The sequence below is a fragment of the Podarcis tiliguerta genome (assembly GCF_965153285.1).
Source record: "Podarcis tiliguerta genome assembly, chromosome: Z".
In the NCBI taxonomy this organism is placed as follows: domain Eukaryota; kingdom Metazoa; phylum Chordata; class Lepidosauria; order Squamata; family Lacertidae; genus Podarcis; species Podarcis tiliguerta.
The window spans coordinates 16,109,838-16,136,701 of NC_139553.1; the positions used below are offsets into that span (position 1 = coordinate 16,109,838).

At 46.2% G+C, this 26,864-nt stretch overlaps 2 protein-coding genes across 2 annotated transcripts in view; one reads left to right on the forward strand and one right to left on the reverse strand.

Annotated features, from left to right (window-relative positions):
- Positions 1-1,932: 1,932 nt before the first annotated feature.
- Positions 1,933-5,141, forward strand: ENDOG (endonuclease G). Its single transcript, XM_083423238.1, has 3 exons — positions 1,933-2,729; positions 3,568-3,677; positions 3,871-5,141. The coding sequence occupies exons 1-3, from the start codon at positions 2,196-2,198 to the stop codon at positions 4,181-4,183; spliced, it is 957 nt and encodes a 318-aa protein (XP_083279364.1). The 5' UTR covers positions 1,933-2,195; the 3' UTR covers positions 4,184-5,141.
- A 3,478-nt stretch (positions 5,142-8,619) lies between these two features.
- Positions 8,620-26,864, reverse strand: part of LOC310669940 (uncharacterized protein) — a 38,572-nt gene continuing 20,327 nt past the window's right edge. Inside the window, exons 11-27 of the mRNA XM_083424404.1 lie at positions 26,639-26,728; positions 23,693-23,879; positions 22,458-22,534; positions 21,585-21,671; positions 21,261-21,326; positions 18,064-18,198; positions 16,874-16,916; positions 16,124-16,240; positions 15,623-15,782; positions 14,874-14,963; positions 14,438-14,487; positions 12,885-13,015; positions 11,898-11,970; positions 11,500-11,598; positions 9,949-10,051; positions 9,709-9,856; positions 8,620-9,352 (exon numbers count right to left, since the gene is read on the reverse strand). Of these exons, the coding sequence (XP_083280530.1) occupies positions 9,278-9,352; positions 9,709-9,856; positions 9,949-10,051; positions 11,500-11,598; positions 11,898-11,970; positions 12,885-13,015; positions 14,438-14,487; positions 14,874-14,963; positions 15,623-15,782; positions 16,124-16,240; positions 16,874-16,916; positions 18,064-18,198; positions 21,261-21,326; positions 21,585-21,671; positions 22,458-22,534; positions 23,693-23,879; positions 26,639-26,728 (1,731 nt within the window). The 3' untranslated portion in view covers positions 8,620-9,277. The remainder of the gene's footprint in view (positions 9,353-9,708; positions 9,857-9,948; positions 10,052-11,499; positions 11,599-11,897; positions 11,971-12,884; positions 13,016-14,437; positions 14,488-14,873; positions 14,964-15,622; positions 15,783-16,123; positions 16,241-16,873; positions 16,917-18,063; positions 18,199-21,260; positions 21,327-21,584; positions 21,672-22,457; positions 22,535-23,692; positions 23,880-26,638; positions 26,729-26,864) is intronic.

Sequence of the window (26,864 nt, forward strand, 5' to 3'; positions counted from 1 at the left end):
CATAAACCTATTATTCTGTTAAAAAAATAAGATGCTGCACAAATTTTGTTGCTGTCATGGGCTTGTCAAGTGGCCTTTTAAACCTCAAAAGTTTAAGTGATGGGGAAAAATCAGCCTTTCAAGAACACAAGAATGTGGTGGATCAGGTGAATGGTCCATTTAGTCCAGCATCTTGTTCTCATAGTGGCCAACCAGATAACCTGTGGGGAACCAGCCTGCAGTATTTGTGCACAAGAACACTCTCCCCTCCTGTGGCTTCTAGCAACTGGTATTCGGAAGCATAGCGCTTGTGGCTAGTAGTCATTGATAGCCCTCTCCTCCCCCATGAATCTTTTAAAGCCATCTAGACTGGTAAACATAACTGCCATCCTGTTCCATAGCTGTTGCATAAAGAAGTACTTTATTTTACATTTCTTAGTGGTTTTTGCTGCATCAGACTAACCAGCAACCCCTCTAAAAGTGATACTGGCATTTTCTCCTGTGTACTTTTTGGAAACATCTTTGTATCTGGACACATGGATGCTTTCTGAGTTCAAGCAGGAGGCTTTTGTCTTAAGTTTGCAGACAATTGAACCCTGTTCTGAATCATGATGGTGGACCAGAGTTTCCAAAACCACTGATTTTAACCACTGATTTTCAAAAGTGATTCTTTTGCTTCTTAGAATTACTGAGCAGGGTTGAGTCTGAGACTGCTTAGTGACCTATAAATTACATTTGGTAACTTCTTGAAAAGTTAAAAAGTACGGTTGTAATATATTATTTAAAGTTATAGTTCTGTTATTGTACCGGTTGAACCTACCAACATGCTCTACACAATGGCATGCTCTCCACACTGTTAGAAATTATTCTTAGCAGTCTACTAATTCATTACAAGAAGGAAGGCTTTACATGCGGGTTTATGGAATATAGTATGAAGACAGTTGTAGTGCAATACACCTTTGCTTCAGGCCAGCCAAAGCACCAATCTTCTTCTAACGCTCCCTAAGGTCAAAGAATCAGCAAGGGCAAGGACCGTAAAGTGTGACGGGCTTTTAAGTGTCCTTAAAAGGGCAATGTTCTACAATTGTTACATGCTCTGCATATTCTGTAAAGTACTCGTAGAATCATGGAACTGTAGAGCTGAAAGGGACCCAAGGGTCATAGCCCACCCCCTGCAATGCAGAAATCCCAGCTAAAGAATCCCGCTGACATGACCATCCAACCTCTGTTTTTAAAACACCCAACGAAGGAGAATCCACTACATCCTGAAGGAGTCTGCTTGACTGTACAGGAAAGCTATTATGGCCAAAAGGGACGGCCTTTTCTGGTTGTGTGTGCTTTTGTAGAAGCAAGCACTGCTTTTTCTATCTTGGGCTTCTGCTCCCCCAGCTTAACCTTTGCTAGAGCCACAGCAGTAGGCTCTCAAGCGCCCTTCTTCAGGAGAAGGTTATGTAGCCCTCAGCCTTTCCAGAGCCCCAGGAATGTGCATTTGGAGACATTTCTTTAGTATCAGGGCCAGCAGAAGACATTTAGGTGCCTGAGGTGAACCCCAAAATGGCATCCCCCACCCACCACGGAAAAAAGGGTGAGTGAAGATCAGGAACAAGGGAGGAATAAATACTGACATCAAGATCATCTGCCCCTGTGGGTTCTGCCACCCGAGGCGGTTGTCACACCTTGTCTCATGGGTGGGCCGGCCAGCTTAGTATTATTGCTACCGTGTGTACTTGTTTTGAAGACAGGAGTGCCTGGCGTGCTCTGGTCCATGGGGTCACGAAGAGTCGGATACGACTAAGCAACAACAGTACTTGTTTTGTGGCAGAGCTGATGTAGCAAGCCACCTTTAGATCGCGGCCCAGTAGCGGGTCCACTGACCTCCACCAGTCGCAAGACCAACGCGGTATAACCCGTCTTAGCCTCCTGTTCGAATGAAAAACATTGCCCCTTTAAGAAGTCGGCACGACCGACGAAGGCGGTGCTACAGTGTATCCCTTTTTGCTCCTCCTCGAACGTTCTGTCCCACTCGCACCTTCCCTGACCTTCTGCTGATCGAACGTTTCGTTCCATTCACACTTTTTTCTCATTTTCGGCGTTCCGCTGATCGAACGTTCCATCCCCATTCACATTCTCCCACCCGCAGACCCGGGAGTCCTCGTGTCTATAGCAGCCGCTTGCCAGTTGCCGCTGGGTCGCTTCCGCCAAGCGGAGCGGATGAAATGAGGCGCTTCTGCAGCGGCAGCCGGTGGCTGGTGCCGGCGGCCTCCCTGGCTCTCGGGTTGGGCTTGGGCGCCGGCTTGTCCAAGAGAGGGAGGCAGCCGAGCCAGGTGGGAGCGGAGGCGGAGGGGCTCCTCTCACGGCTGCCGGTCGTGCCGGTGGTCGCCGCCGCCACCACAACTTCGGATTTGGCTGCCCGAGGCGGCGCTGGCGATGCGGGGGAGCTGGCCAAGTATGGCTTGCCGGGGCTGTCCCTGCTGCGGACCCGGGAGTCCTACGTGCTGTGCTACGACCCGCGAGCTCGTAGCGCCCTCTGGGTGGTGGAACAGCTAAACCCGACCACGCTGAGCGGCTCCTCGGACCGCGCTGCCTGCGACTTCCGTTCCGACGACTCGATTCACGAGTACCACCGCGCCACCAACGCGGATTACCGGGGCAGCGGCTTTGACCGGGGACATCTGGCGGCCGCCGCCAACCACCGCTGGAGCCAGAAGGCTATGGGGGACACGTTCTACTTGAGCAACGTCGCCCCCCAGGTAAGGGAGAGTGTATTGGATTGGCTTGTCTGAAAGCTCAAGTCCTTCTACTAATGGTTGGAAGGCTGGTCTTGTCCCCCACCCCCAGCTGTGGCAAATACACTCTGCATAGCCTCAGAGGCACTTCTTAATTTGATATCGAGGAAATAAAGAGAATGTCTGTCCATGAGACCAAAGGCAGACCTACATTTGGGGGCCCCTGAAGCTTTAATTGTTATGGGGGCCCTTTGCAAGCAGCAGCTATGTCTGGGTAGCCATTGTTAGTTTCTTCAATGGAATTGTTCCATGAAAATCACCAGTTGTGCTTTTGATTTTTACTACATCTCAGATTTTGATTAAAATTGCCGAACTGGATTATCTCAAGTCACTGGAGTGAATAAAAATTTCCTATACCTTAAAGTTTTTGAGTTGTGTGACTCAAATTAGGTCTACTAGACCTAATTTTTTCAAGCAATGTGAACTAAAGTCACTTCTGGGTCACCTCTGGGATTAGGTGCCCCACAGAGGCTTTTAAAAGGTTAGCATAGGGTTAAACATAGCACCACACACAATATAGGCTGCTATGGAGTCAGGTCAGTGAGGTCCACCTAGTTCAGTGCTGTCTGCTCTGATTGGGAGCAGCTTCTTTGGGGTTTCAAGCAAGGGACACTCCCAGCCTTTCCCAGGATTGAACTTGGGACCTTCTGCATGCCAGGCACGTGTTCTAACCAATGAGCAACAGTCCCGTCCCCCCTTACCACCTTGTGGTTCTGCAACATTTGGACCACACCTAGCCTTTTAACTGCTTCATTGTCATCCTCACTTCAGCTACTGAACACAACATTTATTTTGCTTCTAGAATCCTCATCTGAATCAGAATGCCTGGAATAACCTGGAGAAATACTGCAGGAGCTTAACTAAATACAACAAGAATGTTTATGTCTGTACAGGACCACTTTTTCTACCCAGGTAATTAAGAAAAACCAAAACAACTTACAGACTTCCCACTCTGGTTTACTCTGCCAACAGTCCCCACCCCGCAATCACAGTTATTCAATTTTGTTAAATAAAAATCACAATATTGTTTCACATTTTTGTAAAAGGGGTGCTGAAATTCCCCCACATCATGGCTTCTAATCCCACCCCCAATTTCCCCATACAGGATGGAGGCAGATGGGAAGATGTACGTGAAATACCAGGTGATTGGGAAGAGCCACGTGGCCGTCCCCACACACTTCTTCAAGGTGCTCATCCTGGAGAAGTCAAGTGGGGAGATTGAGTTGCGCTCCTACGTCATGCCAAACAGCCCCGTCAATGACAAGATCCCTCTGGAGAATTTCCTGGTCCCCATCGAGAGCATCGAGCGAGCCTCTGGCCTCCTCTTTGTCCCCAACATCCTCAAGAGGACTAGCAAGTTGAAAGCAATCACTGCTGGAAGCAACTTGAAAGCAATCACAGCTGGAAGCACCACCTAAGGAAGTGATTCCTGAGACCTTGCAAATAGACACTTGCCAGGCGGTAAGATCTGCCCGAGTAGTAAAAAGCTATCTCAGCTCCAACAAGCAACTCTCTCTTTCTTAGCATTCACAAGGAACAGTACCTGCTTCTTTCTAAAGACAAGAGGCAGTCATGGCCACCAACGTGGATTGCTTTCCTCTGCATGTGCTGTAAAGGGAAACTAGGGGCAGATGGGGCTTGTCAACCTGGGAAGGGAGCCCATCTAGGAGAAGGAATCTCTGCTGCCTTGTGGGATGTCCTCAAGAGAAGAAAATGCTAAGGAGTAAACCCTATACAAATCCACCTCCTTCTGGCAACTCCTGCAGCCAAGCTGGTACCAAACATATTGCTCTGCTTTCCTTTGGACCACACCAGCGAGGCCGAGATGAGGGTCTTTCCATCTGGGCAGCCCAGGACCTCCATACACACAGCCCAGACATGCCCTCCAAGGATGTCACTTCAGTGCTGCTTAAGCAACACAAACAATGTGGGAGGCAGCAATTATGAGTTACTGGTCTCTGCAGCCACAGCTGGCACTGTGAGTCTCCAATAGTATGACTTCACCCCTATCCATTGCATTTTGAGAAAGATGGGAGGCCAATAACAAGTCTTCCTAAAAGCCACTTGAGCTAAAAGCCACTTCTGCAGTTTCCCCTCCTGCTTATTTTCTCACCGGAAGCTCCCCCACTCCCCAATATGGTGTCAGCAAGGGCCCAGGGCCTTATCGGTTGTGGCTTCTCAGCTGTGGAATGTTCCTCCCCAGTGAGGTCTGCCTGGCACCGTCATTAACATTATTTTGGCGTCAGGTTAAAACTTCTCTCTCCTAGACATTTGCAGGATTAGGATGGTTTTGTTAAAGGTACATTTTTTGCTGCTGTTTTATAGGATGTATTTGTTCTGATTTTGCTTTACGCTATTAAAAATTATGCAAGTTCACTTGGAGGCTCATGTGATAGTGACTAATACACTGAAATAGTATGATCATCATAGGAAATAGTTATCAGGAAAATATATCAATGAGGGCTTGTATCCAATGCTAGTCCTACTCTGAGTAGACCCATTTTAAACAATGGGCATGACTTAGATCCATTAATTTCAGTGGGTCTGTGGTGGATGATCTTGGATGCAACCCAGTATTTAGCAGGAGAGAACACTGATTTTCTGTCTGCCTGTAATAACCAGGCAAGTCTAAGAGCTGCCTGAACCACTGTTCAACACCTATTATGGGGGGGGGGGCAGACATCCACACATATTCTTCTCCCCACTGCAGGGGTTGTGCAGAGGGAAGCTGCAGGTTCTTGAATATTAGGAGGTGGCTGTGTTAAACTAGCCAGCTAGCAATTTTATTGATTAGTGAGATAGGTTTTCCCCTGTCTGAAGCTTGAGAAAAGCTATGTGAGTTGAAATTTAGTGTAAATGTGTGCGCGCACACAGTTCACAATAGTGGTTCCCAAACTTTGTTTGGGCCAGCGCCCCACCCTCTGCTTCCATTAACTCATCCCCGGTGCCCCCTTGCCTATAAAAAGCGAACAGTTTGCACAACCCAATAAGGAAGATAATAACACAACAAAGCAGTATATTCCTCATACCATAAGAGCAACATACTGGCATTTGTAGTGAGGGTGTAGTTATGTACACAAGTTCTGGAAGCAGGTTGTAATGGAGATTAGTATTAATGTTGGCACACAGGTCACATTGGATGCTAAGATATAGCCGGTTTTGATGCTGCCAAGGCTGACCTTATTTGTCAACAAATAATTCTGTATCTGTTGGTTACCGCTCATCTAGCGATCTCATCTAGTGATCTAGTAGGAGGACACATATTGTTTATTCTATGGATTATGGTTTTAAAAAGTCACTGCCATTTCCGAAAACTGACTCATTAAATACATGCTGCCAGGGGTGATGCAGACGCTTCTGCTTGGGGGGCCATTTGTGATTTATATAACCAAATCTAAACTAATAGTTGGCATATTCCCACTAAAGAGGAATTGGTTTGGCAAAATTAATGACTATTCAATATGTTTGCTAGAAATATGAACCTTACATTCAGCTATGGAATATATCTTACATCTTTCTTTCTTTCTTTCTTTCTTTCTTTCTTTCTTTCTTTCTTTCTTTCCAAGCTTTCTGTGATTATTAGTTTATTATCTTGTAATTTTATTCTTCCTGTTTTCATGGCAGTTTTTAAGTGCACGTAGGGTGAATCTACATAATCAGCAGCCCTTTGCAACTTTTTTATCTATTAGGGCTGCTTGCTTTTAAGGAAAGAGCTGCTGCTGCTGCTGTGATACTTTGTATGTATAAAATCACAGAATTGTAGAGTTGGAAGGATCCCCCAAGGGTCATCTAGTCCAACCCCCTGCAATGCAGGAACCTCAACTAGATCACACATGACGGATGGTCATCCAACCTCTGCTTAAAATCCTCCAAGGAAGGGGAGGCCACCTTCTTCCGAGGGTGTCCATTGCACTGTCAAACAGCATTTACTGTCAGAAAGTTATTGCTCATGGTTAGTTTTAATCTCCTTTATTGTAACTTGAATCCATTGGTTCAAGTCTTATCCTCCAGAGCTGGAGAAAACAAGGTTGCTTCATCCTCCATGTGACAGCCCTTGAGATATTTGAAGATGGCTATCATGTCTCCTCTCAGTCTCTTCTTTTCTTAGCATACCCACCTCTTTCAACTGTTATAATTATTATTATTATTATTATTATTATTATTATTATTATTATTATTATTTATACCCCGCCCATCTGTCTGGGTTTCCCCAACCACTCTGGGCAGCTTCCAACGGAATATTAAAAACAATACAGCATCAGACATAAAAAACTTCCTTAAACAGGGCCGCCTTCAGTTGTCTTTTAAAAGATAGTTGCTTATTGCCTTGACATCTGATGGGAGGGCACCACTACCGAGAAGGCCCTCTGCCTGGTTCCCCGTAACCTCACTTCTCGCAGCATAGGAACCACCAGAAGGCCCTTGGCACTGGACCTCAGTGTCCGGGCTGGACGATGGGGGTGGAGACACTCCTTCAGGTATACAGGGCCAAGGCCGTTTAGGACTTTAAAGGTCAGCACCAACACTTTGAATTGTGCTTGGAAACGTACTGGGAGCCAATGAAGATCTTTCAGGACCAGTGTTATATGGACTCGGCGGCCACTCCCAGTCACCAGTCCAGCTGCCGCATTCTGGATTAATTGCAGTTTCCGAGTCACCTTCAAAGGTAGCCTCACATAGAGCACATTGCAGTAGTTCCTCATAAGGCTTATTTCCAGACTGTTGATCATCTTGGTTACCCTCCTCTGCACACTTTCCAGCTTGTCAGTATCCTTCTTAAATTGTGACACCCAGAACTGGACACAGTAGTTATTCTAGGTGTGGTCTGACCAAGGCCAGTACTATGGCTTCCTTGATCTGGACACTAGACTTCTGTTGCTGCAGCCTAGAGTAGCATTCACTTTTTTTGCTGCTGCATCACACTGTTGACTCATGTTCAGCTTGTGGTCTAGTAAGACTCCAGATCCCTTTCACATATACTACTGGCAAGCCAGGTGTATGTGATCATTTATATGTATATATTTTGCTTCTATTAATGCTTAATGGTTTAAATAATAAAAATGCAAAAACTACCCTCCCCCAAAAAACCCCTGCACAAAACTGAATTAAAACCATTTAATTTAATTCAACAAAATTGATGGAATTTGATGCAGTGATACCCGCTATTTATCATCTGATAGTCCTTTTCACTCTGCTAAGTAATCCCATTCCCCCCCCCCCACCAGTGGGCAGTATTTCCCACTTTGGAAACCACTGGTTTATACCTTTAAAAGTTTGGCCATTTAATTATCAAGATACTCCTGGAATTTCACATTTGGTCATATGCGGATATCAGATTCCTAGCAGTCTTAATTGTGTGGATAAAGTTGTTGCTCCTGTGTTAAACATGAAAGTGGTTGCATTTGATCCTCCAATCACCTGCCACACTTAGGTCTTCACTGTTTCCCAAAAGTTCAAAGCAGATGCCTCCTTCTGAGAAGTGGTAGCTGAGATAGACAGGCCAGTCTCAAAGTCCATCCCCCTTTCCCCCTCTGTTTGTGTCTGGCTGCTCTCCAACCCATGGGTAGGCAAACTAAGGCCCGGGGGCTGGATCTGGACCAATCATCTTCTCAATCTGGGCTGCAGATGGACCAGGAATCACCATGTTTTTACATGAGTAGAATGTGTGCTTTTATTTAAAATGCATCTCTGGGTTATTTGTGGGGCAAAAAATATCGTCCAGCCCCCCACAAGGTCTGAGGGACAGTGGACTGGCCCCCTGCTGAAAAAGTTTGCTGACCCCTGCTGACCAGTGGCAGCAGGGAGGTGAGTTTCCTGACCTCCCAACAGAGAAAGAAGATGGTCCTACATCACATTTTGGTGTCAGGTTGGCTGGGAGAGGTGATGATTAATTTATTATTTCAGTCACAGACCAGTTCCAGCCCACATACAATATCAAAGAAGTCATAAAACATGATAGGGATACATTTGAATTTGCAATTAGGCATAACAGGGACAATACAGATATAGCAACAGTTTAAAAATATATAAATTAAAACTTAGCCACTAACATATAACCTAAAATTATCATTTAAGGCCTTAATCATTATGATAGCACAGCTTGTTCCCTAAGTTTTACGGCAATCGCACAGAATTAATGTGATCTCAGGATCCTTGTCCTCTACCAGGGATTTTAGACATTGAAGTTTGGATTCACTTGGAGATTTTTGCATAGCAGGGGTAATAAATACCGAGCGTATATCCCTGTAGAAACTGCAGCGCAACAAGGCATGAGAGACAGTTTCTACCTCCATCAAGCCGCAGGGGCAGACTAATTCCACGTATGGTTTACCCTCGAATCTGCCTTGCAATAAGGCAGATGGCAGCACGTTGAATCTAGCGAGGGTAAATGACCATCTGTATTTAGGTATTTGTAATTTTGACAAATAATTTGCTGGGGCAAATCCTGGGCTGGGAGAGGCAAAGATTGATGATGGTCTGCCCATGTTGGATGCTTGAGTTTCTGCTTCTGTTCAGAGGCTGCTACCTTTCTTCACTGCTTCTTCGATCCGAGGTCTCAGCGCCGACAGAGAGATGAGAATTGCTTCCTAGAAAGGGAACCCCAAAAATAAATTTATGGCCACTGTGAGAACAGGATGCTGGACACAGATGGGCTGTTGGCCTAACCCAGCAGATTCTTCTTTTGTATGGGTGCAGGAGGCCACCATAAGGAACAAAGAAAGAGCCTGGCTGTCGGATTGGGCACCTATCAGCATCCTCTTCTCTCAGAGGCCAGCTAGATGCTCCAATGAGAAGCCTGAAAGCAGGACCTGAGCACAGCAGCAGCAACAACCCTTGTGATTTCCAGCATATTGCCTCTAACAATGGAGGGAGAACATAGTCACTGTGGCTAGTAACCATTAGCCTCCATGAACATCCTTTTTTTTAAAAAAAAAACCCTCACCTCGGTCCTGATGGTGCGGCTGCCCTGCCCCGGACAGGTGTTCAAATAAAAGTCAAACAAGGTGCTTGGATCTGTGACCTCCAGGTTCAGGTCCATGTCCACGCTTGCCTCCAGGCCTTGCAAGCCTCCGAAAACTATCAAAGCATGTCTGGGAGACAGAAGAAATGGTGAAGCAGGTTTACGGGATGTAGAGAGACGATTCTAGTCCCCATAAAACCTGGTAGGATTGTAAAGGTGTACCTGAAAGAAGGCAGAGTTGCCTGGTCCACAGAGGCCCCTCGCTCAGAGGTTCCAATGGAGAGATCGTAGCCTTCTTTATACGGGGACTCAGCAAACACAGCACCTGACCAGCAGATGACAAATGTCAAGCAATGAACTTAATGGACGGGGAAAACCTGTGGTTCTCCAAATTATTTTTATTAAATTTACAAGCTACTTAAAGGTAAAGGTACCCCTGCCCGTACGGGCCAGTCTTGCCAGACTCTAGGGTTGTGCGCTCATCTCACTCTATAGGCCGGGAGCCAGTGCTGTCCGCAGACACTTCTGGGTCACGTGGCCAGCGTGACGAAGCTATATCTGGCGAGCCAGAGCAGCGCAGAGAAACGCCGTTTACCTTCCCGCTGGTAAGCGGTCCCTATTTATCTACTTGCACCCGAGGGTGCTTTTGAACTGCTAGGTTGGCAGGTGCTGGGACCGAGCGACGGGAGCACACCCCGCCGCGGGGATTCGAACCGCCGACCTTTCGATCGGCAAGTACTAGGTGCTGAGGCTTTAACCCACAGCACCACCCGCGTCCCTTACAAGCTACTTAATGCCACTTAAATTTATAAACCACTTAATGACTTCTAAGCAACTTAAGCCTAAGATCAGGGGTCCCCAAACCAAGGCCCGTGGGCTAGATAAGGCCCGAGGGACTCGTTTATCTGGCCCACAGCGACCCCCGCCGCCCGCTCTTACCGGTGCTGTGCTGCATTGCTGCCCACTTCCAGGTCGGAGGAGCACTGGAAATAGCTTGTGCACATATGCAAATGTTATTTGTGCATCCACAAGCGTTATTTCCGGTGCACATCCGGGTCAGAGGAGGCCCATGAACATGCGCACAAGCTATTTCTGGTGCTCCGCTGACCCGGAAGTGTGCAGGGAATAGCGTGTGCGCACAAGTATGGGCACGCGCTTCCCGGCATTCTGGCCTGCCGCGCGATCGGTGCTGAAGACACTGGCCTGAGGCACGGTAAGTTTGCTGACCCCTGCCTAAGATCATACATTTCCCAAAAGAATGCAGGGAACAGTAGTCTACTTTACTTCATAAAATTTATACACCACTTAACTGTAAATTACAAAAAAATCTCAATGCAGTTTACAAAAAGGATGATAAAAGAAAATCAGCAATAAGAACAGCAATAATTCCAGGCTTTCAGAAAAACAATATATCAATAGACATAAACAGATTAAAACTCCCACTAACTTTCTAAGCATCTGGGTACACTTGTCTAACTAAAAATGTTTTTAGCAGGCACTGAAAATAATGTAATGGTGGTGCACGCCTGATTTCAATAGGCAGGCAGTTCCAAAGGGTAGGTGCTTCCCCACTAAAAGATCATTTTTTTACAGCTGCAGAGCAGGTATAATGTGGGGACTGTAACAGTTCCTGTTCTCCTAATCAAAGCTGTTGAGTGGGCATAAGGAGGTAAAGCAATCTTAAGTATATAAAGCCAGTTGTTAAAGGCTTTATATACTTAATCATAACAGTTTGTTATGGAGTCTTTTTAAAAAGTAGGCATGTATACTTACTCAGACAGGATGCCAAGCGGACGCTGTAGCCCCAGTAGAGCCCAGAAGCAGTTCGGGGCTGGTGTGATGAAACGACCACCCCCTTCTGTGTTCTGCTTTCTAGGGAAGAAAGTGGGGAGTTAACAAGGCTGGCTGGCCCACAAGAACCCAGGTTTTTGTTGAGCTGCAAATGGGCAGTCTGCCTCCCAGCTGCACGGGAAAAGGAGAGGGGTACTTGCAAATTATGACTTAAACTTCTCACGACTCTTGAAATCATGAAGCTCAGGGAAATGTTATGAAAAGGAGATTCTGCCCCCCACATCCTTGTCTGGGACAAATTTGAGCAACCTGAGTGCAGTGGTAGATGTGGGGCTTGCCCATTCAGCATTTGGGCCAAGGTGTGGGGTCAATTACGTTACCTGGGTTTTGCTGTGGGTTGAGACGCACTGTAACACGAAGGCCTGCCTCCAGCTGCTTATCAATCTGTACCTCCTGTAGGAAGGGAACATTGGCTTGGGATGTGGCAGATCTCAGGCCTGCCGAATGCACAGCCAGGCAAGGGTGCAATATAAGCTATAGGGGTCAGGTAAGGTGACAACGGGATGTGGATGGTGCTGTGGTCTAAACCACAGAGCCTAGGGCTTGCCGATCAGAAGGTCGGCGGTTCGAATCCCTGCGACGGGGTGAGCTCCTGTTGCTTGGTCCCTGCTCCTGCCAACCTAGCAGTTCAAAAGCATGTCAGAGTGCAAGTAGATAAATAGGTACAGCTCTGGTGGGAAGGTAAACGGCATTTCCGTGCGCTGCTCTGGTTCGCCAGAAGCAGCTTAGTCATGCTGGCCACATGACTTGGAAGCTGTACGCCAGCTCCCTCAGCCAATAAAGTGAGATGAGCGCCGCAACCCCGGAGTCGGACACGACTGGACCTAATGGTCAGGGGTCCCTTTACCTTTAAGGTGACAACACAGTGTAGTGGTTAAGGTGTTGGACTAGGACCTGGTAGACCAGGGCTCAAAATCCCACCGGGCCATTGAATGCACTGGGTGACCTTGGGTGGGTCACTGCCCCACCTCACAGGGCTGTTGTGGGGATTAAATGAGGAGAACCATAATCTCCTTGGAGAAATAGGTGGGATAGAAATGCAACAAATAAATATGAGTAGCTACAGTTCCACATCTATTGCTCTGTCCCCTTTTTGGTCTTTGGCCACATCCCTCACTGGCAAGTGGCCCCCAGGCAGTTATCCTTGATGGAATGCAGCTCTAGGGTCTCCCCCTGATCCGCAGGGACATCCTGCTTGCCTCTGCAGAACTCACTTGCTCTATCAAGGATAGGGATTGGTTAAGGATCATGGAGGGGTAAAAGTAAGACCCCTTTAAGGTGTAGCAGCAGGACAGGTGAGGGTTTACCTTTTGCATTCCACAGTTCACAAAGGATCCCCGGCCGGGCTTGGTGGGCCGTGACAAAACCACTCCTTCCCGATACTCCGATTCCTCACTTATCCGCACGTGGTGGGGGCTGTCTAAGGGGTTTAAGAGCCCTGAAACAACATGTCCAAGGTGAGTAATATGGAGTCACCCCCATCCTCTCCCTCCAATGCAAAACAAACTAACACTGCCTTTCACATGTGCCAGAGTACATGTGCACATCTGTGCTGTCCCTACCCACTAAAAAGCAACAACCCAAGACAGGACTAATTAATTACTCCTGAGGTTCAGCCCACATTGTTCACCTTCTGGCATCTATTGGAGACCAAACAATCTCTCTAAGTCTTTTTTTGGGGGGGGGGGTGCTGATATACTCAGCTACTGATTTATTACAGGGAACCAATTTATGTGCTCTTATTTTATTTTTTGAGGGACCTTATTGAGTGTATAATATTTATCTGACTGTGACCTGACCTAAGACTGTTTGGCTGGAAAATGTCATTGAACTCTGATAATGCCTTTTCATTATGAGAAATGAGTGTGTGGGGACGATGTGTGGTTTTTGACATTGTGACATAACACTGGCTAAACTCTGAGATATACCAATGTATAATGTTGTCACTATGTAGAGGTGAGACACAGAAACACCCGCACACACACACACACACACACAGAGAAGGGGGAAAGTAAGGAAGGAGGATTAAACAGCAGGGCAATGTTTATTATTATTATTATTATTATTAACAACTCAGAAGTAAATAACCCCCGTTTATTTTTCCATGGGACTAGCAGTGACTTCCAAGCGAGCCCCGGCTGGGGGCAGCAGCCTTTCAAAAGTCAGGCTTGGGCAGCAACAGGGGGGGGGGGCTTTTAGGAGGAGGAGCCGAGAGGGCTTCCTGATCTCACGAGGGCCCTGGCAACCCTCAGGTGTGTGGAGGCAGCTCTTCCAGCAGAGAGAGTCCAAAGTAGGAGAAAGGCGGGGGAAAGGGGCTCCCAGCAAGAAGCTGGAGCTGCTTTGACAGGCGTCTTGCTCAACCACCTACCAGCCTGGGTCTGCACTTAAAACAAGAAGCTCACGGTGTCTACATTACTGAGGAAACTTCCCAGGTAGGCTTCTTTATTCAGCGCCTGCTCTTGTGGTCCACTTCCCCCTATAAGAAGCAGTGAAGAGCTGGGGAGGCAGAGCAACAGGGGCAGCAGGAAGCATGAGCGAAACGGTGACTGGCTTCACGGTTTTCCTACAGCATGATTTTTTTACATAGTGTATACACACGTTGTGATTCGAGATATATGGCCACATCAAATATCATGAAATTGTTTCGGAAACTGGTTTTGGATGATGTATTGACACATACATCCCGTGTGTGTGTGTGCGCTCGTGTGTGTGTGTGCAGAAATGAGCCTACTATACAGAAGGTAAAATTTGCATTAGTTGTTCTGCCTGCTTTTGCCTCCAGCTCTGTCTACCACTGGAATATGGCCCCCAGAATGTCGCCTGGACGGGATTGTGGGTCTCCCATTGCTCTAGGCCTTACCTGCAAACTGGAGGTCCTGGTGTTTGGGGAAAAAAGACTTCCTAAGGTATCTGTCCAACAGAGGAGAAAAAATGCTTTTAGAAGGGCAGATGAGAAGAAGCAGCTTCCAATATTCAGCTGAGATAATGGTCAAATTAGCCAGTGATGATAAAACAACACACAGCAGCCAACAGAAAAATCAAGCCAGCTAGACCTAAGGCCCCCAAGCAGAAGTGGAGTGCATTGTGAGATATACATGGGGCGAAGGGTCAAAATCTCCCCTTCATCCCATGAAGGACCTGCTGAGAGACAAACAAGCCTGTCTAATCCCTGGGGCATTATTGTTCTCTCTCTCCCCCCACCAACAAATTCCAGTCCTCGACAATAAATATTAAGAAAGCGTCGGTAGCGTAAAACCATTAAAGGCGCTTTCCCATGTTTGTGCAGAATGACTTACTGGGGACATTCCAGGTACTGCAGAATCCGGGCCAGCTGCACACAGGCCTGACCTCTCTTCTTGATCCCTTCAAATTCACCTTCCACCGTCCTGAAAAGATTGAGGCGGGAGAGGGGGAACAGTACAATCTTTGGAATTAAATTTTAAAAAGTTAAGCCCTGTTGGCTTTCTATGGGCCACTCAGTAATTAATAATAGTAATAATAATAATAATAATAATAATAATAATAATAATAATAATAATAATTTATTATTTATACCCCGCCCATCTGGCTGGGTTTCCCCAGCCACTCTGGGCAGCTTCCAACAGAACACTAAAATACAATAACCTATTAAACATTAAAAACTTCCCTAAACAGGGCTGCCTTCAGTTGTCTTCTAAAAGTCAGATAGTTGTTTATTTCCTTGACATCTGATGGGAGGGCGTTCCACAGGGTGGGCGCCACTACCAAGAAGGCCCTCTGCCTGGTTCCCTGTAACTTGGCTTCTCACAGTAAGGGAACCACCAGAAGGCCCTCGGCACTGGACCTCAGTGTCCGGGCAGAACGATGGGGGTAGAGATGCTCCTTCAGGTACTCAGACGCTGCTGCAGTGTGTCTTATTATAAGAGAGCATCTGCTGTCTTTGTGGTAACAGGTCCCTACTTTCATTCCCCACTGACATTTCCAGGTAGGGCTGGGAAGGAATCCCTGCATGGAAATGATGCCAGCTAGCTAGGGGGAAAGCCTCATGAGCAACCAGAGTCCTTACTTTGAATCCTCCCCTTGCTCATCAAACACCACAATCTCGTCCACGCAGAAGATGACGCAGGCCCTGGCGATCTGTCCGGCAAGGTAAGTCCGCAACTCTGCCGACTGGGCATTGCTGAGAATGGAGCCCGGAAGAGCAACACTGACTGTGTAGTTGCGTCCTAGGAAATAAGGAAGTTACTGTTTAGGAGAAGCAGCGCACAATAAACATTCCTAGTTTTCACGAGGAGGGTTTTTGTTTTATTACCTATCGTACCCAGCTCAGTGGTTAGAGCATCAGATTTGCATGCAGAAAGTCCCAGGTTACTTCCCTCCTCCATAGCAGCCTGAACCAATCCTGCGCCCCCCTCTAGATGCTTTGGAGTACCATCAGTCGTGCTGGCTGGGGCTGATGGGAGTAGTCGTCCAAAACATCTGGAGGTGGCTCCAGATTGCCGAAGGCTGTTCTGTAGCACATTCCAAGCAAAGTCCAGTTTCATTCCCATTCGTGGTTATCCGTTACCTTTATCTTCAATGGGCTTTGCCTCCTCTTTCTGTTTTTCTGCCGCTTCCTGCATCATCTTCTTATCCAGTTTCCTCAAAAGCTTCAGCTCCTTCCATTTCTTCTTCTCCTCCTTCTCTGGAAGAGAGATGAGAACACAGAATGGACAATAAATGAAATCCCTGAGAGTTAGCATTGGGGTTAAAACAGTTCCAACACAGAAGGCCCTGGACTAAGGTGTACTGGGAATAATCAAGCAAGGACTGTGCGGTGCTTTTCTCCCAGGACTCTCAGGCTTGGAATACTGCTGGTGTGCCAAGCTAAGCCAAAATGAGACATCCACTTGGAAGGCAGAAAGAAGAAACACAAAGTTGTTTTTCTTCGTGTGCAGTTTGACAAAAATGTTGTGTTGCAAGGGGGTGGGGGGGATTTGGAAAACCAATAATGTACAGTTTGAAAACGGATAAACTTAAGACACCATAAGCATATGTGTTTATTAGGCACTCAACAACAGGCAATGACAGGGGCAAGCCTTTACACACATGGTATAATGGGAGAATGAGCTCATTTTCTACACTAATGGCAAATGGCCCAAACCATATCAAAACACCCTCTTCTTCTGAGCTGGATGGAATGGCCTTTGGCCTGATACAGCATGGCTCTTCCTATGTTCTTTGGCAGGACAGATTCCCAGTGCTGACTTGCTCCCCCTCCCAAAAAAAAAACTGTGGGGGTGGGGAGAAGACCCAGGAACCCAAAGAGCATTCTTACTTTCCTGCTTCCATTTGCGCCAGTCCATTTTTCTGTCTTCCCCCTAGGAAGGAGGAAAGAACACAGATCCCATTAGCTGCTTCAGCCGGATAGGTGCCTTAAGGATGGTCACACAGGTAGTTCACATCACCCACCTCTGTTCAAGACACACACTCGATTCCAGGACCGATTGGCAAACAGTTATGTACTCATAATAACGCATTGTTATCATTATTAATTACACACCCTTCTCTGTAAGGTCCCTGGGATACAACCTAAGAAAGAGTCTGGCTGTTGGATCAGGCCAAAGGCCCATTTGGACCAGCATCTTATAATCATGAACATCATATAGTAATCACCATCAGATAGTCAGCATCTTAACCAGATGCCCCACTAAGAAGCCCACAATGGGTCCTATCTTGTGGGTAAAAGATGGACAGCTCTGATCATGAGCATCCAGAGGTGCTTGGCAAGCCCTGGGTTAGACCAATCTCTCTGCCTGGTGTTTGTGGGACATCTGTACGGCACCAAGAAGGAGAAGGGGTCCGGGTGAGGAACTGGTATTAGATTAAAGTCTGTGGCTAAAATTGGACGCGGGTGGTGCTGTGGGTTAAACCACAGAGCCTAGGACTTGCTGATCAGAAGGTCGGCGGTTCGAATCCCTGCGATGGGATGAGCTCCCGTTGCTCGGTCCCAGCTCCTGCCCACCTAGCAGTTCGAAAGCACGTCAAAGTGCAAGTAGATAAATAGGTACCGCTCCAGCAGGAAGGTAAATGGTGTTTCCGTGTGCTGCTCTGGTTCACCATAAGCGACTTAGTCATGCTGGCCACATGACTCGGAAGCTGTATGCCGGCTCCCTCGGCCAATAAAGTGAGATGAGCGCTGCAACCCCAGTGTCAGTCACAACTGGACCTAATGGTCAGGGGTCCCTTTCACCTTTACCTTAAACCAAAAATGACAGCTGAGTGAAACCTCCATGTCCCAACGCTGCCTATCTTGGAATATGAGGTTGTTGAGAAGGGTGTGACTTTACCCTTTGCCTCGCCCTCTCAAAGGGTCTCATTTTCTCCCAGCACCATTATTTAAAAGAGGTGCCCCCTCCTCCAAAAGAACAAGAGGTCCCCGCGTTCTTCAAGCATCAGCGCCATCTCCTTATTCACCCCAAGGGTGGCCCCGATTCCCCACCCTCCGAGAAGGCTGAGCCCTCTCACCTTCCCCCGCGTAAATGCCCAAGCTGAACCTAATGCACTGCAGCCTCTTCCTTCCACCCCTGAATCCCACGTGTACCTCCCGCAAGCGCTTCGCCTGGCTTTTCTCCGCCATGTTCCACTCGCCCAATCACCATCCTACAACTTGGGGCGGAGCCAGTATTATCCCACGACCGCTGATTGGGCGAGAAGGGGAGGGGCCACAGAGCTATGAAACAAGTAAGAGAGGTTTTCTCACTGTATAGATTTGTCACTTCTTGGTTCATACTGAGAGGTTTTTTCCCCGTGTGTGCTAAATCGTCTCTTAACCCTTTCGCGTTCGCCTCTCAATCCCTGGTGAAAGATTGGAGGGGAAAGGGGACTTTTATAAGGCTGGAAAGGGTTGCGTTTCCCAAGATATTAACGTCAAACGCTAATATCTCATTCGCAACAAACGTGTGTTGTGCGTGTGTGTGAAGCGTATCTCCAGTTTTGTTCCTGCAGGGTTTAGTGATAGTTCGTCTTGCTGACAATATTAAGTGCCCAATTAGTTATTTCCCTATCAGGACAGAAACCGAGCTGGAAAACCCTTCTGCGGGGAAGGACAGTGACACATCAGGAAGGGAAGGCAGGATTATTCACGCTTTCACTTATTCCTCGGAAAGTTCATCCTCGCGGGTTTAAAAAATGAAGAATCAGAGTCACACAGTTCTTTTTCTTTCCTTCAGAGGCTGAGCATTAGCAGCGGCAGCGGCACATTTCCGTGATGACAAGAGTAGTGTTACTGGAAGAGAGGGAGAAAGGAGACCACTGCTGCACGTGGTTGGATCTCCTCCTGTTATGCTTTGTGGAGGGTGCTAGACTTTTCTCTAATGAGCAGAAGCAGCCCGCCCCTGGCTAAACATACATCAGATTACACTCTTTCTAAACCAAATAAACATACAAGTTCATGCGTTACACAGCCCAAATATTTTTTAAACAACTTCTTGACACGACTAGCCTAGTAGGGAATTGTTTTTCAAATATATAGAATTCTCACACTGTTATGTACTGAAGTTCTCACCCTCGGCCAGCAGGGGGATACTGTAGATAGTTTTCACTCAGGTCCACATATGCAAATGAGGAATTGAAAGTGACGTTCAGTGATTGGATAGTTACACAAAGTTGTTATGTTGCTTTGTAGTTGAGCTCTATATAAGCAGGTTTGCTGAACTCTTCAGCCCTGTTCTGGGCCTGTGAATAAACAAGAGCTGTTTGAAGAATCGCTGTGTCGTCTGATATGTTCACCCACAACTTAACACACACAATTGGCTTTCCTGCTCCTTGTGACATTATGATTAAAATGGGAGAAAGACTTTGCAGAAGAAGTAGATGAACAACTTTGGAATAGCTTGCCAGGTTCCACCTCAGTCAAGACTTAGAAAACACTTTAAAAATAGCACATTGCTGGTACATGTGTCTGGTCTGATTGAATAAAAAAATAAAAACTATGCTGACAGGAAAGTCATTTGCCTGGGTCTCTAATATATATGCGATGGCCTTGCTCCAAAATTATTTTCTTCTGGGATTTTTTCCCCCCTTGAACAATTGATCAAATGACAAAACAGCTTGGACCCAAAATTGGTTTTATTCTTCACTCCCCAGACTCAAAATGCAACCGGTAGAGATCTTATCCTCCATTCACTAATAGCAGCTAAATTAGTGGTAGTCAAAATTTGGAAACCCATAGGTATCTTTTTGAAGCTGGGATATTTTACATATAGACAAACTAACTGCTCTACAAAAAGAAAAAAGACCAACACCATTTACACAACATGGTATCCATTTACTGACTTTGTAAAATTTATTAAGTGTGGTTTTCATCCTCCATCAACACATGGAACATTATGGAACAACATCTTTATTTGATTGCCTATATTGGGACATAGGTGACTGCAACTTTCAGCTTATATTTACCTCAATCTTTTATCACTCTCTGCATTCCTATTTAATGACATTCTATTATCATTTTGTATGTTTATACTGTTAACTTGAAATTAAAAACCCCCAAAAATTTTCTTTTTCTTTTTTCTTTTTTCATGATTATGTGGTTCTCTAAGAACCTCAGTCCCAGCCAGGATGAACAGCGGTAAGGGATGATGGGAGTTGTAGTACAGTCACACTTTAAAGGGGCTGCAGGATCCCCCACCCTTGTTCAAGAGCAGAATTAAGGGAAATGGGAGGATTTCTCATATTGATAGGACCTGTCCTACCCTTGAAGGAGAGTGACGGAAGATAGGACCAGATGCTCTCCTTCCTTGCACTGGAAGAGAAGTGGTCAAGTAACAATTGTGGGGTACAGGCAGGGGGAGAGATCATTCTAGACTCATACCAGTGTTACAAACCACCTACCTGCCCCAACACACACACACACACACACACACACACTTCCCAAAAAGCAAATTTGTAGTGGATTGCAGTCATAACATCACAGGCTCAGAAATTTCAACCGTTAAGGAGCTGCTTCTAAAAATTATTGCACTAATAAGGACAGCCCAGCAAGAAGCACACTCACAGTTTCAGTTAAAAATTCAGATCAAAAGTAATGCAGGGATGCCTTTGGAAGCTGGGGATGGGGAGGACCTGGGGCTTTCCAATGCTGCAGGACTACAACTCCTATCACCTCTGACCATTAGGCAATGCTGGGAGCTGATGGGATATATAGTCCAACAACATCTGGAGGGGCACAGATCTCCCCATTCCTATTTATGGAGATGTGTTAAGAGTTTCACAAGTAACACAACAAACTGTAGCCTGTTAAGGAAACAAGGAACTGTAGCTTCCTAAGGAGGAAATTACAGTTTCCAGGATTCTTTACGGGTGGGGGAGAAACGTACTTTAAATGTATGCTGGATGTGCTTTAATGTATGGTGTGGTTCTGACCACAGATATTAGAAGCCTGACAGGCTGTGAGGAGAGTGGCAAGGAGCAGCATTCTCCATTCTGCTGCCTTCCAGATCTTTTGGACCACAACTCCCATCTGGGAGACTATGACAGGGCACCATCACGTTGGTGAATGTGCGATCCCTAGGGCCTAACACTACTTCCCTGCTGCATATGCAAATTGGCAACAGAGGGCTATTCTGCACCCTGATGTCAAGCGGCAAAATAGGCACGTGGGTTTTCTTTCCTTCCTTGTTCCAACATTCTAGCTACAGAGCCTGCTTCAAGTGATCATATTACTGCCCCTGTGTCTTCCGACTCCACTGCTGCAATATGCTGTCTGCGGCTTCCAGAGTTGAGTCTTCCTAATGCACAAAACAAAAGTAACTTTTAAATGCTGGTGTTTGGCACTGCCAATATTTTTTATCTGAAGCCTGCCCCCCACCCCCACCTTGCACAATCAAAAATAGCTGTTCAACATCTGGAGGGACACAGGTTTCCCAGCACCCTCATTTTTTGCTAAAGCAGCTCACAAGATACAAAGAAATGTATGTAAACATGTCCCCCTCAAGTGGTGTGAAAAATGTGGGAAATCATTCCAAATAATCCCATGGACAGCTCACCTTGGCAAAGCAAAAGCGAATGAGATGGTCAAAGTTCTTCTTCTGTGGTGGGCTAAAGAAGGCAGAGACCGGAATGGCAGCCAACCCCTATGGAGGTAGAAGAATTGAGTATTGACAGATTTTCCAGCTACACGGTAAAGTATCTGCCTTAGGGTTTTGTTTTGTTTAAAAAAAGAAAACAGAAACCTATTCTTTGTAAGATTAAAAAACAATTCCTGTTTTTATATGTTTGTAATTCACTTTGACACACAAGTGAAAGGGGATTCATAGATTAAATACTGTTGCTATTATTATTAACATTATAATTACAAGTATCATTGTAAACCACTTTGAGATTATTATTATTTTTTTACAAACAATGTACAAATTTTATCAAGTAAAGAAAGGTATCTTATTATAATTATTATTATGCACTCTCACTCGTCTGGCTTAATGTCCTGAGTGTTTCCCCCCTGGTTGAAATGGGTGTCTGAAAGTGTCTCTTGCTTGGATGGAGAATAGAGGGTGGTGTCCATATACAGAAACTACTTCACTGTACAAAAGCTAAACACTGCATTCATTGATCCATCCACCTTCGTCTCTAGCCCAGCCCACCATTGGCACATGGCCCCTGGAAGGCGGAAAAAAGTTCTCCACCTCTGGAGCTGTCAATAATGAGTTGGATGGAGTATTGGTCTGACACAATCCCAGGTGACTTTCTTTGTTACCGACCTTCTGAGTGCCTGAGGCAGAAAATCCAGTGTGGCCATCCCTTCCCGTGTCAAGAAGAAGCAGACTGGTAATATTGCCACCTTCAGTGTTTTCCCAAATCTGCCACCTAAGGCAGCCACCTCACTAATGGTCTGGCCGGTTCCAAATCTTAGGGTCACGTACCTTGTTCTTGATCATCCACTTTGTAAAGCGATAATCGTACGGCTCCTCGGAGTCTGGCTCATCAGGAAGTTCATCTTCTAAGAAGAGAGCATGGGCATTGATTGAGTGGCTAAGTGGCTAAGATTGCTAAGTGGCAGAGCACATGCTTTCATGAAAAAGGTCCCCAGTTCAAATGCTTGGCACTGGAGAGACCCGTACTCAGAAACCCTGGAGAGCTGCTGCTGATCAACAATGCTGGGCTTTATGCACAAACTATCTTAGTACAGTGGACGCTCGGGTTGCGAACGTGATCCGTGTGGGATGCACGTTCGCAACCCGCAGCGTTCCCAACCCGCAGCGGTGTCTGTGCACGTGCGGGTTGTGATTCGGCACTTCTGCGCATGTGCGACTGCCAAAACCCGGAAGTAACCCGTTCCAGTACTTCCAGGTTTCAGTGGTCCGTAACCTGAAAAAATGCAACCTGAAACGTCTGTAACCCGAGGTATGACTGTATAAGGTAGCTTTCTATATACAGTAGTACCTCTGGTTGCAAATGGGATCCGTTCTGGAGCCCTGTTCACAACCTGAGCAGAATGCAACCCACATCTGGGCATGTGCAGGTCACAATTTGCCGCTTCTGCGCATGCGTGTGACGTCATTTTGAGCGTCTGCACATGCGCGAGCGGCAAAACCCGGAAGTAACCTGTTCCGTTACTTCCGGGTTGCCACAGGACGCAACCTGAAAAGATTTAACCTGAAGCAAACGTAACAAGAGGTATGACTGTATCTCCATTGAAATCAACCCTTTATTCTGAATCCTGAGGACTAGAACGTTACTTTATTTTTAAGGGAAGGACCATGGTTCAGTGGTGGGGCACCTGCCTTGCACGCAAAAGGTTCTAGGTTCAGTCTCCAGGCCTGGGAAAGACCTTTGCCTGAAACCCCAGAGAGTTGCTGTCAGTCACTCTAGACAGACAGTACTGAGCTAGGTGCACCAATGGATCTGAATTTGGACTGGGTCTGCAGCCACCATACATGTACAGCACATGGCTTGACCCAGAGAATCCTGGAAACTGTAGCTTGTTAAGCACCCTGGGAATGCAGCTGGTGAACTACATTTCCTGAGATTATTATTTTTTTGAGGGTGAAATGTATTTTAAATGTATGATGTTCTCTCTTTAAATGTATGTTCTCTCTTTTTAAAAAATAATAATAGTGTCCCCATAAACTGGGTGAAGGGGGAGTGTCACGCTTACTGAATTCGGAGAGGTCGGCCACTACAAAATAGGAACCCTCTGGGATAATGGGCTTCATGCCAACAGCAAGCAAGCTCTGGACCAGGAAGTCTCGTTTTTGCTGCAGCCGTTGAGGTAGCTGGGCAAAGTAGCTCTCGGGCTTCCCAAAGCGCTCAAACTCTTTCTCTAGCCCACAGGCCACGGCTTCCTAGAGACTCATGAATAACAACAGATGGACATCAACTGCAAATGCAATTATCAGGCAAGGTTAGTAGCATCAAAGTTGTCACTAATTCCCCCTCCCCCAGGTTGATTATTCCAGTAAGTATATACATACTGTGCTCAGTTCTTTGAGATGCCAAAAAGTATTAACGTGGGTCTTCTTTGGTTTTAGTCCTACTCTGAGTAGACCCACTGACAATAATGGGCATGATTTAACTGGCCCAATAATTTAAATTGGCTTGCTCCAAGTAGAAGAATAGTTCCCAAAAGCCTGCTGGAAAAGAAGCTTCACCTGCTGGCAGAAGGACAACAAGGAGGCAGCCAGTGTGGCCTCCCAAGGGAGGGAGATTCAAAGCCAGAGAGCAGCCACTAAGAAGGCCCTCTCCTGCATTCATAAAACTTAGGGAAGTGCTGGGTGAGATCCCATGGACAGTAATACTAAAAGGAAAGGGAGTTCATGATGGCTGGGAGTTTGTTAAGAGGGAGATAGTAAAAGCACAACTTCAGGCAATACCAATGAGACGGAAACATGGAAGGTGCCTAAAGAAGCCAGGGTGGCTATCTAAAGAACTTTTAACTGAGTTAAGATTAAAAAAGGATGTGTACAAAAAATGGAAAAGGGGGGAAACCACCAAAGAGGAATTCAAACAAATAGCCAGCACGTGTAGACACAAAGTCAGAAAAGCTAAAGCACAGAATGAACTCAGGCTTGCTAGAGAGGTTAAAAGCAACAAAAAAGGCTTCTATGGGTATGTTCGTAGCAAAAGGAAGAACAAAGAAACAGTGGGGTCACTCAGAGGAGAAGATGGTGAAATGCAAACAGGGGACACAGAAAGGGCTGAACTCCTCAATGCCTTCTTTGCCTCAGTCTTCTCCGATAAAGAAAACAATGCCCGACCTGAAGAATTTGGAGGAAATGATTCAGCAGAGGAAACACAGCCCAGAATAACTAAGGAGATAGTACAAGAATACTTGGCTAGTTTAGATGTATTCAAGTCTCCAGGGCCAGATGAACTGCATCCAAGAGTATTAAAAGAACTGGCAGATGTGATCTCAGAACCACTGGCAGTCATCTTTGAGAACTCCTGGAGAACAGGCGAAGTCCCGGCAGACTGGAGGAGGGCAAATGTTGTCCCTATTTTCAAAAAGGGGAAAAGAGAGGACCCAAATAATTACCGCCCAGTCAGTCTAACATCAATACCAGGGAAGATTCTGGAGCAGATCATTAAGCGAACAATCTGTGAGCACCTAGAAAGGAATGCTGTGATCACCAATAGTCAGCATGGATTTCTGAAAAATAAGTCATGTCAGACTAACCTGATCTCATTTTTTGACAGAATTACAAGCCTGGTAGATGAAGGGAACGCAGTGGATGTAGTCTACCTTGATTTCAGCAAGGCATTTGACAAGGTGCCCCATGATATTCTTGTAAAGAAGCTGGTAAAATGCGGTCTTGACTATGCTACCACTCAGTGGATTTGTAACTGGCTGACTGACCGGACCCAAAGGGTGCTCATCAATGGTTCCTCTTCATCCTGGAGAAGAGTGACTAGTGGGGTGCCACAGGGTTCTGTCTTGGGCCCGGTCTTATTCAACATCTTTATCAACGACTTGGATGATGGACTCAAGGGCATCCTGATCAAATTTGCAGATGACACCAAACTGGGAGGGGTGGCTAACACCCCAGAAGACAGGATCACACTTCAAAACGACCTTGACAGATTAGAGAACTGGGCCAAAACAAACAAGATGAATTTTAACAGGGAGAAATGTAAAGTATTGCACTTGGGCAAAAAAAATGAGAGGCACAAATACAAGATGGGTGACACCTGGCTTGAGAGCAGTACATGTGAAAAGGATCTAGGAGTCTTGGTTGACCACAAACTTAACATGAGCCAACAGTGTGACGCGGCAGCTAAAAAAGCCAATGCAATTCTGGGCTGCATCAATAGGAGTATAGCATCTAGATCAAGGGAAGTTATAGTGCCACTGTATTCTGCTCTGGTCAGACCTCACCTGGAGTACTGTGTCCAGTTCTGGGCACCACAGTTCAAGAAGGACACTGACAAACTAGAACGTGTACAGAGGAGGGCAACCAAAATGGTCAAAGGCCTGGAAACAATGCCTTATGAGGATCGGCTGAGGGAGCTGGGCATGTTTAGCCTGGAGAAGAGGAGGTTAAGGGGTGATATGATAGCCATGTTCAAATATATAAAAGGATGTCACATAGAGGAGGGAGAAAGGTTGTTTTCTGCTGCTCCAGAGAAGCGGACACGGAGCAATGGATACAAACTACAAGAAAGAAGATTCCACCTAAACATTAGGAAGAACTTCCTGACAGTAAGAGCTGTTCGACAGTGGAATTTGCTGCCAAGGAGTGTGGTGGAGTCTCCTTCTTTGGAGGTCTTTAAGCAGAGGCTTGACAACCATATGTCAGGAGTGCTCTGATGGTGTTTCCTGCTTGGCAGTGGGTTGGACTCGATGACCCTTGTGGTCTCTTCCAACTCTATGATTCTATGATTCTATGATCCCCAGTTAGAATTATTATTTGGTTCTTTCTAGAATAACACTTGATTTAATGGATTGCATGTAAACCATTCATAGTATCCATTTGGGCAGTACAAATGTTCTAGATAAATAAAAATAGAAAAACTTGGGAGACTGTAGTCCAGCAGCATCTGGAGAGCAATGCATTGGTTACTCCTGCAATGGAAGGGATCGTTTTGTCCAGCACTGTTTTCTTACCTGAGCTGCTGTTGCACAATGATAAACCGAGTTTTGATGAATTGTCCTCAGGTGCTTCAAAAGGTGGTCAGGCCCAATAGTCCAGCCCACCTATGGCCACGGAAAAGGAAATGCGATTATTTTTCAGATCTCTGGATAGCTGGTGTTCTTCATTTGTCACTGAGAGTGTGGGAAAATCTACTGTGGGCAGGGGAGGGGCTTTGCAACTAGACAGCCACGTTGCCGC